General features: G+C 39.6%; 1 protein-coding gene across 1 annotated transcript in view; it reads right to left on the bottom strand.

The window, feature by feature from the left end:
* The window catches only part of Ccdc7 (coiled-coil domain containing 7), a 53,130-nt gene that overhangs the window by 10,829 nt on the left and 29,204 nt on the right, over positions 1–13,097 (bottom strand). The window contains exons 8-9 of the mRNA XM_032887978.1: positions 13,016–13,077; positions 11,634–11,690 (exon numbers count right to left, since the gene is read on the bottom strand). Of these exons, the coding sequence (XP_032743869.1) occupies positions 11,634–11,690; positions 13,016–13,077 (119 nt within the window). The remainder of the gene's footprint in view (positions 1–11,633; positions 11,691–13,015; positions 13,078–13,097) is intronic.

Genomic DNA, 13,097 nt, shown 5'->3' with positions numbered 1-13,097 from the left:
CAGAAAAGAAATTCCTCTCATCATGTAATAGTCAAAACACCAAAAACATAAAACAAAGAAAGACTATTAAAAGCAGTAAGGGGAAAAGGTGAAGCAACATATAAAGGCAGACTTAGCAGAATTACACCAGACTTCTCAACAGAGACTATGAAAGACAGAAGACCTTGGGCAGATGTCATACAGGCCCTAAGAGAACACAAATGTCAGCCCAGACTACTAAACACAGCAAATCTCTCAATTACCATAGATGGAGAAAGCAAAATATTTCATGACAAAACCAAATTTACACAATATCTTTCCTCAAATCCAGCCCTACAAAGGATAATAGATGGAAAACTCAAACACAAGAGGGAAACTATAAGCTAGAAAAAGCAAGAAAGTAATCTTCGTTCAAATAACCCAAAAGATGATAGTCACACAAATATAATTTCACCTCTAACAACAAAAATAACAGGAAGCAACAATCACTATTTAATATCTCTTGATATCAATGGACTCAATTCTCTAATAAAAACATATAAACTAACTGACTGTATAAGTAAACAGGATCCAGCATTTTGCTACATACAGGAAACACACTTCAGTGACAAAGACAGACACTACATCAGAGTAAACAGCTGGGAAAAATTTCCAAGCAAATGGTCTCAAGAAAGAAGCTGGAGTAACCCAATCAAATATTGAATAAAATTGACTTTCAACCAAAAGTTATCAAAAAAGATAATGAAGGACATTTCATACTCATCAAAGAAAAAATCTAAAAAGATGAACTCTCAATTCTGAACATCTATGCTCCAAATACAAGGGCACCCACACTCATAAAAGAAACTTTACTAAAGCTCAAAGCATACATTGTACCATGCACAATAATAGTGAGAGACTTCAACACCCTATGCTCATCAATGGCTAGATCATGAAAACTGAAACTAAACAGAGACACAGAGAAATTAACAGAAGATATGAACCAAATGGATTTAACAGATATCTATGGAACATTTCATCTTAAAACAAAAGGACATACCTTCTTCTCAGCACCTCATGGTACCTTCTCCAAAACTGACCATATAATTGGTCACAAAACAGGCCTCAACAGATACAAGAAGATTGAAATAGCCCCATGCATCCTATCAGATCACTATGGACTAAGGCTGGTCTTCAATAACAACATAAACAACATAAAGACCACATACACATGGAAGCTGAGCAACAATCTACTCAATGATAACTTGGTCAAGGAAGAATTAAATAAAGAAATTAAAGGCTTTTTAGAATTCAATGAAAATGAAGGTAATACATAGCCAAACATGTGACACACAATGAAAGCAGTGCTAAGAGGGAAAGTCAGAGTTCTGAGTGCCTCCAAAAGGAATTGGAGAGAACACACACTAGCAATTTGACAGTACATCTGAAAGCACTATAATAAAGAGAAGCAATTACACCCAAGAGGAGAGGAAGACAGGAAACAAAGTCAGGGCTGGCTTAATTCAACCAAGTAGAAACAAAAAGAACTATACAAAGAAGTAACAAAACCAGGAGCTAGTTCTTTAAGAAAATAAACAAGATAGATAAACCCTTAACCAGACTAAACAGAGGGCACAGAGATTGTATCCAAGTTATCAATATCAGAAATGAAAAGGAAGACATAACAAGAGAAACCAAGGAAATGAATAAAAGAATTGTCAGATACTAATACCAACAAAATTTGAAAATTTGGATGAAATGGGGAATTTTCTAGACAGATACAAAAGTTAAATCAGGATCAAATAAACCATCTAAATAGTCCCATAACTGCTAAAAAATAAGTTATTCAAAGTCTCCCAACAAAAATAGTCCAGGACCAGGTGGGTTTAGGTCAGAATTCTATCAGACCTTCAAAGAAGACCTAATACCAATACTCTTCAAACTATTTCACAAGGTAAAAACAGAAGGAATATTATACAATTTGCTCTATGAAGCCACAATTACACTTAAACGTAAACCACACAAAGACCCAACAAAGAAAGACAACGTAAACAAAGTGACTGGATATAAAATTAACTCAAACAAATCAGTTGTCATTCTCCACTCAAAGGATAAACAGGCTGAAAAATAAATTCAGGAAATGGCACCCTTCACAATAGTCACAAATAACATGAAATACCTTAGTATGAATCTAACCAAGTAAGGGAAATATTTGTATGACAAGAACTCCAACTCTCTGAAGAAAGAAATCGAAGATCTCAGAACTTGAAAACATCTCCCATGCCCATGAATTAGCAGGATTGATATATTAAAAGTGGACATCTTCACTGCTCCCAAACACCGTGGGAGAGAGAGCTCACTGCCTGGACAGGTGGGAACTCCTGAGACTGCAGAGCAGGACAGACCACCAATACTGCCCACCCCTGCCCACATCCCTGGCCCAAGAGGAAACTGTATAGGGCCTCTGGGAACCAGAAGATAGGGGCACTGGACCTGCAGGTCCCCTGTGCCCCAGACTCCACCAGAACCTGAAGGGACCGGATCAACAGATCTCTGCACTCAAATCCCGTGGGAGGGAAAGGTAAACCTTCAGAGAGGCAGACACGCCTGGGAAGCCAAAAGAGACTACACTCTGCCCACATTTCTGACTCCAGAGGAAAACACCAAACGCCACCTGGAACCCTGGTGCACGGGCACTCCCGGAAAAGGCGGCACAGGTCCTCTTGGTTGCTGCCCTCAAAGAGAGCTAATAATCAACACCCCATGAGCAAACTTGAGCCTCAGGAGCACAGGTAAGACCAACTTTTCTGCTCCAAGTGACCTGCCTGGTGAACTCAGGACACAGGCCCACAGGAACAGCTGAAGACCTGTAGACAGGAAAAACTACACGCCCGAAAGCAGAACACACTGTTCGCATAACTGGCTGGAAGAAAACAGGAAAACAGGTCTACAGCACTCCTGACACACAGGCTTATAGGACAGTCTAGCCACTGTCAGAAATAGCAGAACAAAGTAACACCAGAGATAATCTGATGGCGAGAGGCAAGTGCAGGAACCCAAGCAAAAGAAACCAAGACTACATGGCAACATCGGAGCCCAATTCTCCCACCAAAGCAAACACTGAATATCCAAACACACCAGAAAAGCAAGACCTAGATTTAAAACCATATTTTATCATAATGCTGGAGGACTTCAAGAAAGACATGAAGAACTCCGTCAGAGAAACGCAGGAAAACATGAACAAGTAGAAGCCTACAGAGAGGAATCACAAAAATCCCTGAAAGAATTCCAGGAAAACACAATCAAACAGTTGAAGGAATTAAAAATGGAAATAGAAGCAATAAGAAAGAACACAGGGAAACAATCCTGGATATAGAAAACCAAAGGAAAAGACAAGGAGCCATAGATACAAGCATCACCAACAGATTACAAGAGATAGAAGAGAGAATCTCAAGAGCAGAACATTCCATTGAAATCATCGACACAATGGTCAAAGATAATGTAAAACGGAAAAAGCTACTGGACCAAAACATAAAGGAAATCCAGGACTCAATGAGAAGATCAAACCTAAGGATAATAGGTATAGAAGAGAGTGAAGACTCCCAGCTCAAAGGACCAGTAAATATCTTCAAGAAAATCATAGAAGAAAACTTCCCTAACTTAAGAAAGAGATGCCCATAAACATACAAGAAGCCTACAGTACTCCAAATAAATTGGACAAGAAAAGAAACACCTCCCATCGCATAATAGTCAAAACGCCAAATGCAAAAAACAAAGAAAGAATATTAAAAGCAGTAAGGGAAAAAGGTCAAGTAACATATAAAGGCAGGCCTATCAGAATCACACCAGACTTCTCACCAGAGACTATGAAAACCAGAAGATCTTGGACAGATGTCATGCAGACCCTAAGAGAACACAAATGCCCGCCCAGGTTACTGTATCCTGCAAAACTCTCAATTAACATAGATGGAGAAACCAAGATATTCCATGACAAAACCAAATTTACACAATATCTTTCTACAAATCCAGCACTGCAAAGGATAATAAATGGTAAAGCCCAACAAAAGGAGGCAAGCTACACCCTAGAAAAAGCAAGAAACTAATCGTCTTGGCAATAAAACAAAGAGAAGACAAGCACACAAACATAACCTCGATTCCAAATATGAATATAACAGGAAGCAATAATCACTGTTCCTTAATATCTCTCAACATCAATGGACTCAACTCCCCAATAAAAAGACATAGATTAACAAACTGGATACGCAATGAGGACCCTGCATTCTGCTGCCTACAGAAAACACACCTCAGAGACAAAGACAGACACTACCTCAGAGTGAAAGGCTGGAAAACAACTTTCCAAGCAAATGGTTTGAAGAAGCAAGTTGGAGTAGCCATCCTAATATCAAATAAAATCAATTTTCAACTAAAAGTCATCAAAAAAGATAAGGAAAGATACTTCATTTTCGTCAAAGGAAAAAATCCACCAAGATGAACTCTCAATCCTAAATATCTATGCTCCAAATGGAAGGGCACCGACATACATAAAAGAAACCTTATTAAAGCTCAAAACACACATTGCACCTCACACAATAGTAGTAGGAGATTTCAACACCCCACTCTCATCAATGGACAGATCATGGAAACAGACATTAAACAGAGACATAGACAGACTAAGAGAAGTCATGAACCAAATGGACTTAACAGATAATTATAGAACATTCTATCCTAAAACAAAAGGATATACATTCTTCTCAGCACCTCATGGTACTTTCTCTAAAATTGACCACACAATTGGTCATAAAACAGTCCTCAACAGATACAGAAAGATAGAAATAATCCCATGCATCCTATCAGACCACCACATGCTAAAGCTGGTCTTCAATAACAATAAGGGAATAATGCCCACATATACATGGAAGTTGAACAATGCTCTACTCAACGATAACCTGGTCAATGAAGAAATAAAGAAAGAAATTAAAGACTTCTTAGAATTTAATGAAAATGAAGGTACAACATACCCAAACTTATTAGACACAATGAAAGCTGTGCTACGAGGAAAACTCATACCTCTGAGTGCCTGCAGAAAGAAACAGGAGAGAGCATAGGTCACCAGCTTGACAGCACACCTAAACGCTCTAGAAAAAAAAAGAAGCAAATACACCAAGGAGGAGAAGAAGGCAGGAAATAATGAAACTCAGAGCTGAAATCAACCAAGTAGAAACAAAAAGGACCATAGAAAGAATCAACAGAACCAAAAGTTGGTGCTTTGAGAAAATCAACAAGATAGATAAACCCTTAGCCAGACTAACAAGAGGACAGAGAGTGTGTGTCCAAATTAACAAAAATCAGAAACGAAAAGGGAGACATAACTACAGAATCAGAGGAAATTCAAAGAATCATCAGATCCTACTACAAAAGCCTATATTCAACAAAACTTGAAAATCTGCAGGAAATGGACAATTTCCTAGACAGATACCAGGTACCGAAGTTAAATCAGGAACAGATAAACCATTTAAACAACCCCATAACTCCTAAGGAAATAGAAGCAGTCATTAAAGGTCTCCCAACCAAAAAGAGCCCAGGTCCAGACGGGTTTAGTGCAGAATTCTATCAGACCTTCATAGAAGACCTCACACCAATACTATCCAAACTATTCCACAAAATTGAAACAGATGGAGCACTACCGAATTCCTTCTATGAAGTCCCAATTACTCTTATACCTAAACCACACAAAGACCCAACAAAGAAAGAGAACTTCAGACCAATTTCCCTTATGAATATCGATGCAAAAATATTCAATAAAATTCTGGCAAACCGAATCCAAGAGCACAACAAAACAATCATCCACCATGATCAAGTAGGCTTCATCCCAGGCATGCAGGGATGGTTTAACATACGGAAAACCATCAATGTGATCCATTATATAAACAAACTGAAAGAACAAAACCACATGATCATTTCATTAGATGCTGAGAAAGCATTTGACAAAATCCAACACCGTATCATGATAAAATCCCTGGAAAGAATAGGAATTCAACGCCCATACCTAACCATAGTAAAAGCCATGTACAGCAAACCAGTAGCTAACATTAAACTAAATGGAGAGAAACTTGAAGCAATCCCACTAAAATCAGAGACTAGACAAGGCTGCCCACTCTCTCCCCATTTATTCAATATAGTCCTTGAAGTTCTAGCCAGAGCAATCAGACAACAAATGGAGAACAAAGGGATACAGATCAGAAAAGAAGAAGTCAAAATATCACTATTTGCAGATGATATGATAGTATATTTAAGTGATCCCAAAAGTTCCACCAGAGAACTACTAAACATGATAAACACCTTCAACAAAGTGGCTAGGTATAAAATTAACTCAAATAAATCAGTAGCCTTCCTCTACATGAAAGAGAAACAAGCCGAGAAAGAAATTAGGGAAACAACACCCTTCATAATAGACCCAAATAATATAAAATACCTCGGTGTGACTTTAACCAAGCAAATAAAAGATCTGTATGATAAGAACTTCAGCCTCTGAAGAAAGAAATTGAAGAAGACCTCATAAGATGGAAAGATCTCCCATGCTCATGGATTGGCAGGATTAATATTGTAAAAATGGCCATTTTACCAAAAGCGATCTACAGATTCAATGCAATCCCCATCAAAATACCAATCCAATTCTTCAAAGAGTTAGACAGAACAATTTGCAAATTCATCTGGAATAACAAAAAACCCAGGATAGCTAAAACTATCCTCAACAATAAAAGGACTTCAGGGGGAATCACTATCCCTGAACTCAAGCAGTATTACAGAGCAATAGTGATAAAAACTGCATGGTATTGGTACAGAGACAGACAGATAGACCAGTGGAATAGAATTGAAGACCCAGAAATGAACCCAGACACCTATGGTCACTTGATTTTTGACAAGGGAGCCAAAATCATCCAATGGAAAAAAGATAGCATTTTCAGCAAATGGTGCTGGTTCAACTGGAGTTCAACATGTAGAAGAATACAGACCAATCCATGCTTATCACCCTGTGCAAAGCTTAAGTCCAAGTGGATCAAGGACCTCCACATCAAACCAGATACACTCAAACTAATAGAAGAAAAAGTGGGAAGCATCTCGAACACATGGGCACTGGAGAAAATTTCCTGAACAAAACACCAATGGTTTATGCTCTAAGATCAAGAATCGACAAATGAGACCTCATAAAACTGCAAAGCTTCTGTAAGGCAAAGGATACTATCAATAGGACAAAATGGCAACCAACAGATTGGGAAAAGATCTTTACCAATCCTACAACAGATAGAGGGCTTATATCCAAAATATACAAAGAACTCAAGAAGTTAGACCGCAGGGAGACAAATAACCCTATTAAAAATGGGGTCCAGAGCTAAACAAAGAATTCACAGCTGAGGAATGCCGAATGGCTGAGAAACACCTAAAGAAATGTTCAACGTCTTTATTCATAAGGGAAATGCAAATCAAAACAACCCTGAGATTTCACCTCACACCAGTGAGAATGGCTAAGATCAAAAACTCAGGTGACAGCAAATGCTGGCTAGGATGTGGAGAAAGAACACTCCTCCATTGTTGGTGGGATTGCAGACTGGTACAACCATTCTGGAAATCAGTCTGGAGGTTCCTCAGAAAGTTGGACATTGAATTACCTGAGGACCCAGCTATACCTCTCTTGGGCATATACCCAAAAGATGCCCCAACATATAACAAAGACACCTGCTCCACTATGTTCATAGCAGCCTTATGTATAATAGCCAGAAGCTGGAAAGAACCCAGATGCCCTTCAACAGAGGAATGGATACAGAAAATGTGGTACATCTACACCATGGAATATTACTCAGCTATCAAAAACAATGACTTTATGAAATTCGTAGGCAAATGGTTGGAACTGGAAAATATCATCCTGAGTGAGCTAACCCAATCACAGAAAAACACACATGGTATGCACTCATTGATAAGTGGCTATTAGCCCAAATGCTCGAATTACCCTAGATGCACAGAACACATGAAACTCAAGAAGGATGACCAAAATGTGAATGCTTCACCCTTCTTTAAAAGGGGAACAAGAATACCCTTGGCAGGGAATAGGGAGGCAAAGATTAAAACAGAGGCAGAAGGAACACCCATTCAGAGCCTGCCCCACATGTGGCCCATACATATACAGCCACCCAATTAGACAAGATGGATGAAGCAAAGAAGTGCAGGCCAACAGGAACCGATGTGAATCTCTCCTGAGAGACATAGCCAGAATACAGCAAATACAGAGGCGAATGCCAGCAGCAAACCACTGAACTGAGAACGGGACCCCCATTGAAGGAATCAGATAAAGGACTGGAAGAGCTTGAAGGGGCTCAAGACCCCATATGAACAACAATGCCAACCAACCAGAGCTTCCAGGGACTAAGCTACTACCTAAAGACTATACATGGCCTGACCCTCGGCTCCAACCTCATAGGTATCAATGAATAGCCTAGTAAGAGCACCAGTGGAAGGGGAAGCCCTTGGTCCTGCCAAGACTGAACCCCCAGTGAACGTGATTGTTCGGGGGAGGGCGGTAATGGGGGGAGGATGGCTAGGGAACACCCATATAGAAGGGAAGGGGGAGGTTTAGGGGGATGTTGGCCCGGAAACCAAGAAAGGGAATAACATTCGAAATGTAAATAAGAAATACTCAAGTTAATAAAGAAAAAAAGGGAAGAAAATGTGGACATCTTGTTGAAAACAATCTATAGATTCAATGCAATCCCCATCAAAATTCCAACTGAATTTTCCATACAGTAAGAAAGAGCAATTTGCAAATTCATTTTGAATAACAGAAAACCGAGGATAGCAAAAGCTATCCTCATCAATAAAAAACTTTCGGGAGAATCACCATCCCTAACCTCCAGCTGTTACAGAGCAATAGTGATAAAAAGCTATATGGTATTGGTACAGAGACCAGGTAGATCAAGGGAATAGAACTGAAAACCCAGAAATGAACGCGCACAACTAATATCACTTGATCTTAGACAAAAGAGCTAATGCCATCCAGGAGAAAAAGACATCATTTTCAACAAAGGGTGCTGGTTCAACTGGAGGTCAGCATGTAGATGAATGCAAATCAATCCATTCTTACCATCCTGTATAAAGCTCAAGTCCAAGTGGATCAAGGACCTCCACATAAAACCAGATACACTCAAACTAATAGAACGAAATTGTGGAAGAGTTTCAAAAACATGGGCACAGGGGAAAATTTCCCGAACAGAACACCAATGGCTTATGCTCTAAGATCATGAATCGACAAATGCAACCTCATAAAATTGGAAAGCTTCTGTAAGGCAAAGGACACTATCAATAGGACAAAACGGCAACCAACAGATTGGGAAAAGATCTTTACCAATCCTACATCGATAGAGGGCTAATATTCAATATATACAAAGAACTCAAGAAGTTAGAGTTCAGAGAACCAAATAACCCTATTAAAAATGGGGTACAGAGCTAAGCAAAGAATTCTCAACTGAGGAATAACGAATGGCCAAGAAGCACCTAAAGAAGTGTTCAACACCCTTAGAAATCAGGGAAATGCAAATCAAAACAGTTCTTTGCTTTCACCTCATACCAGTCAGAATAACTAAGATAAAAAACTCAGGTGACAGCAGTTGTTGGCAAAGATGTGGAGAAAGAGGAACACTCCCATTGTTGGTGGAATTTCGAGGTCATACAACCACTCTAAAAACCCATCAGGTAGTACCATAGCACTACCTGAGAACCCAGCTATACCACTCCTGGGCATATACTCAAAAGATGCTCCAACATATAACAAGGACACATGTTCCACTATGTTCATAGCAGGCTTGTTTATAATAAGCAGAAGCTAGAAAGAACTCAGATGTCCTTCAACAGAGAAATGGATACAGAAAATGTTGTACATTTACACAATGGAGTACAACTCAGCTATTAAAAACAATGAGTTCATGAAATTCTTACACAAATGGATGAAATTAGAAAGCATCACCCTGAGTGAGGTAACCCAGTCATAAAAGAAGACAGATAGTGTGCATTCACTGACAAGTGGATGTTAGTTGAAATGCTTGGAATATCCACAGACCACATGAACCTCAAGAAGAAGGAAGACCAAAGTGTGGATGCTTCAGTCCATTTTAGAAGGGGAAACAAAATACTCAAGGGAGAAAATAGAGACAAAGTATGGAGTAGAGACTGAAGGAAAGGCCATTTAGACACTGCCCTGACTGGGGAACCATCTCATATACAAACACCAAACCCAGACAATATTGGGGATGTCAAAAAGTGCTTGCTGACAAAAGATTGATACACTTGTATCCTGAGAGGTTCTGTCAGAGCCTGACAAATACAGAAACAGATGCTCGTAGTCAACCACCGACTGAGCATGTGGTCCTGAATGGAGGAGTTAGAGAAAGAACTGAAGGAGCTAAAAGGGTTTGCAACCCAAAGAAAGAACAACAATATCAACTAACCAGACCCCACCTCAAATCTCCCAGGGACTAAACCACCAACCAAAGAGTACACGTGGAGTGACCCATGGCTCTAGCCACACATGTAGCAGAGGATGGCATTGTACAACATCAATGGGAGGAGAGGTCCTTGGTCCTGGGAAGGCTCGAACATTTAGTGTAAGGCAGGGAGGTGGGAGTGGGTTGGTGGGTGTGTGTGGGAGCACCCTCAAGAAGCAGGGGGGAGGAAGTATGGGATAGGGGGTTTCCAGAGGGAAAACCTGGAAAGAGAACATTTGAAATGTAAATAAATAAATATCCATTTAAAAAAAGGGAAGCCTACAGGACTGCAGATCTGCACTGTGTACACATCACACTACAACCCAAGCTTCAATGCCGAGGACTCAAACATAAAAGCTGCTACCAGATCGTACAAGTTAACAGCCCAACGATCTGATGCAACTTCTATTGCAAGAGATGAACTTGGTGCCAGTCTGACAAAACCTGCAATGCAGATATCAGAGCTTCAGATGCAGGAGGAAAATCTCCACTGAGGTTGCTGAGAAAGCAGTAGCTAGAATACAGCAGCAGCTGGATCTCACAGACCCAGCTAGCCCATAAGAACCTGTGGTACAGAAGCCAAATCTGTGTAAATGTCATAGATGCTTCAATGCTGGTGCTACTGTCATTATGTTCATATTGCAAATTTCTCACCAACACCTATCTTCCTGCTACAATTTCCCTTGGGTGAGAAATAGACACACACACACACACACACACACACACACACGCACGCACGCACGCACGCACGCACGCACGCACGCACGCACGCACGCACGCACGCAAATTCAAACAGACTTTGCTACCAAAAAACACAATAGGTCCCCATGCAGGTGCTTATATACTGCATATGAAGACTCCTGAAATCATCACTAGTACAGACTACAAAAAGAGCTCCAAAGACAGTGAGCTGTTGTTTGAAGCCAACCTGGGATACCTGACACTCTCTCTCTTAAACACAAACAAATAAACAAACAGAACAGACAAAACCTTGAAAAAAAGCATCAAGAATGCAGAGGTTTCTTAACTATGGTGGTCTGAAGGAGAATGTTCCCACAGGCTCATGTACATGCACACTTGGTCCTCGGTTGGTGGTAGTAACTGGGAGGTGTTAATGTGATGAGATTTAAATAAATGGCTGCTTACCTGACTCAGTTTCAGAAACAGTTTGAAATTCTATATCTGAATGGGACGTTAGGAACTCTGAAATAAATACAAGAATTCACCATTTTATATTTTATATACAATTCTATCCACTAATTGGGTTCATAGTCTACATTATTAATTTTAATGTGTCACCCAAAGGAAAGACAAAAACAACAGCTTCTAATACCAAACACTTGCAATCAGGCACATTGGCTGTGATGTCTGAATGAACGCGGATAATAGCCACCCACTGATACATCATTTTCCCTCTAAAACATGCTTTTCTCTTTCTTGTGTGACACCAGGGATCAGGCCCAGGTCTTGGGGGATAGGCAGGTGCTCCACAACTGTGCCACACCCTCCCACTACTTGTTTTTCCCTCTATTCATCCCTATTGGTTGAAAGTAACGTGAGTATCCCATCACCTTTCCTTTGCCTTCAACCATCAAGTTTTGTCAATTGTATGAGGTAAAAAGATTCTAAACTGTGCACTTCACTTTCTTTCATTAGCGATCTAAGTTGTATTGATTACACATTTAAGCTGCATTGTCATTTCAGTATAAAAGATCTTTAACAATTCCCTGTTTAATACTAAAAGTGTCCAAAGACTTTCGTCCTCCAAGCATGGCCTGTCAAATTAGTGCTGCTTATCTTCTCACATTCTATTTTTCCAGTTTTAATTCTCAAGTCAATGCTGGTTTTTCATCTTATTGCCATCTCAAATGGCCAATATTTTCCTCCTTCACTCAAATAAGCCCTATTCATCTTTTAAGGTTGCACAGTATTTCTAACTTTCCTGAGATGAAACGATTTGTAGGCTACATCAACTTCAGGTATTACCACACATTTGAATGGTCCATAATGTGTTCTTTCCTTGAAATCTCTAAACTTTATGGAAGCAACAACCAAGTCATAACAACATTCATCTTTTACAAATATTTGTTTTATGTGTTTGAATGTTTTGCCTGCTTGTGCCCTCTATGTGTGCAATGCCTGTGTTAGGGTTGGTCTGTGGCTGTTGTGTATTCAAATGTTAAAAACTGACTCCCAAGACCTGGTTGCCCACAACAAGGACTCACATGTACCAAGTGATGCTATGTCATCTTGCTTCATGAGTTAATAAGTCAATAAAAGTCTAAGTCCTGTGATTGAGCAGTAGACAAAGGTACGTGGGTTTTCAATTACCTCAGTCAGGGTGGCAGATAGAGAAGAGAGAGGAAGAAAGTACACACAAAAGGGGGAAATCACTATGAGAGGAGATGGACCATGAGCAAGTGGCCAGGGGAAACAGCAAGTAATAAGGGATTTATTGAAGGGATGTAAGTTAAAATTAAAAAATATATTTATGAAACTATGAAAATTAAGCACTTATAAAATATTACCTTCAATTTGCTTTTCTATAAGTTCATAATTTTTCAATGATTCTAATACAGTTGCTTTATCCCTGTTAAGAGTGCCAATAAA

This window comes from Rattus rattus, chromosome 17 (genome assembly GCF_011064425.1).
Source record: "Rattus rattus isolate New Zealand chromosome 17, Rrattus_CSIRO_v1, whole genome shotgun sequence".
In the NCBI taxonomy this organism is placed as follows: domain Eukaryota; kingdom Metazoa; phylum Chordata; class Mammalia; order Rodentia; family Muridae; genus Rattus; species Rattus rattus.
The sequence above is the reverse complement of the archived record's forward strand: the minus strand, read 5'-3'. Positions and strand labels throughout refer to the sequence as shown.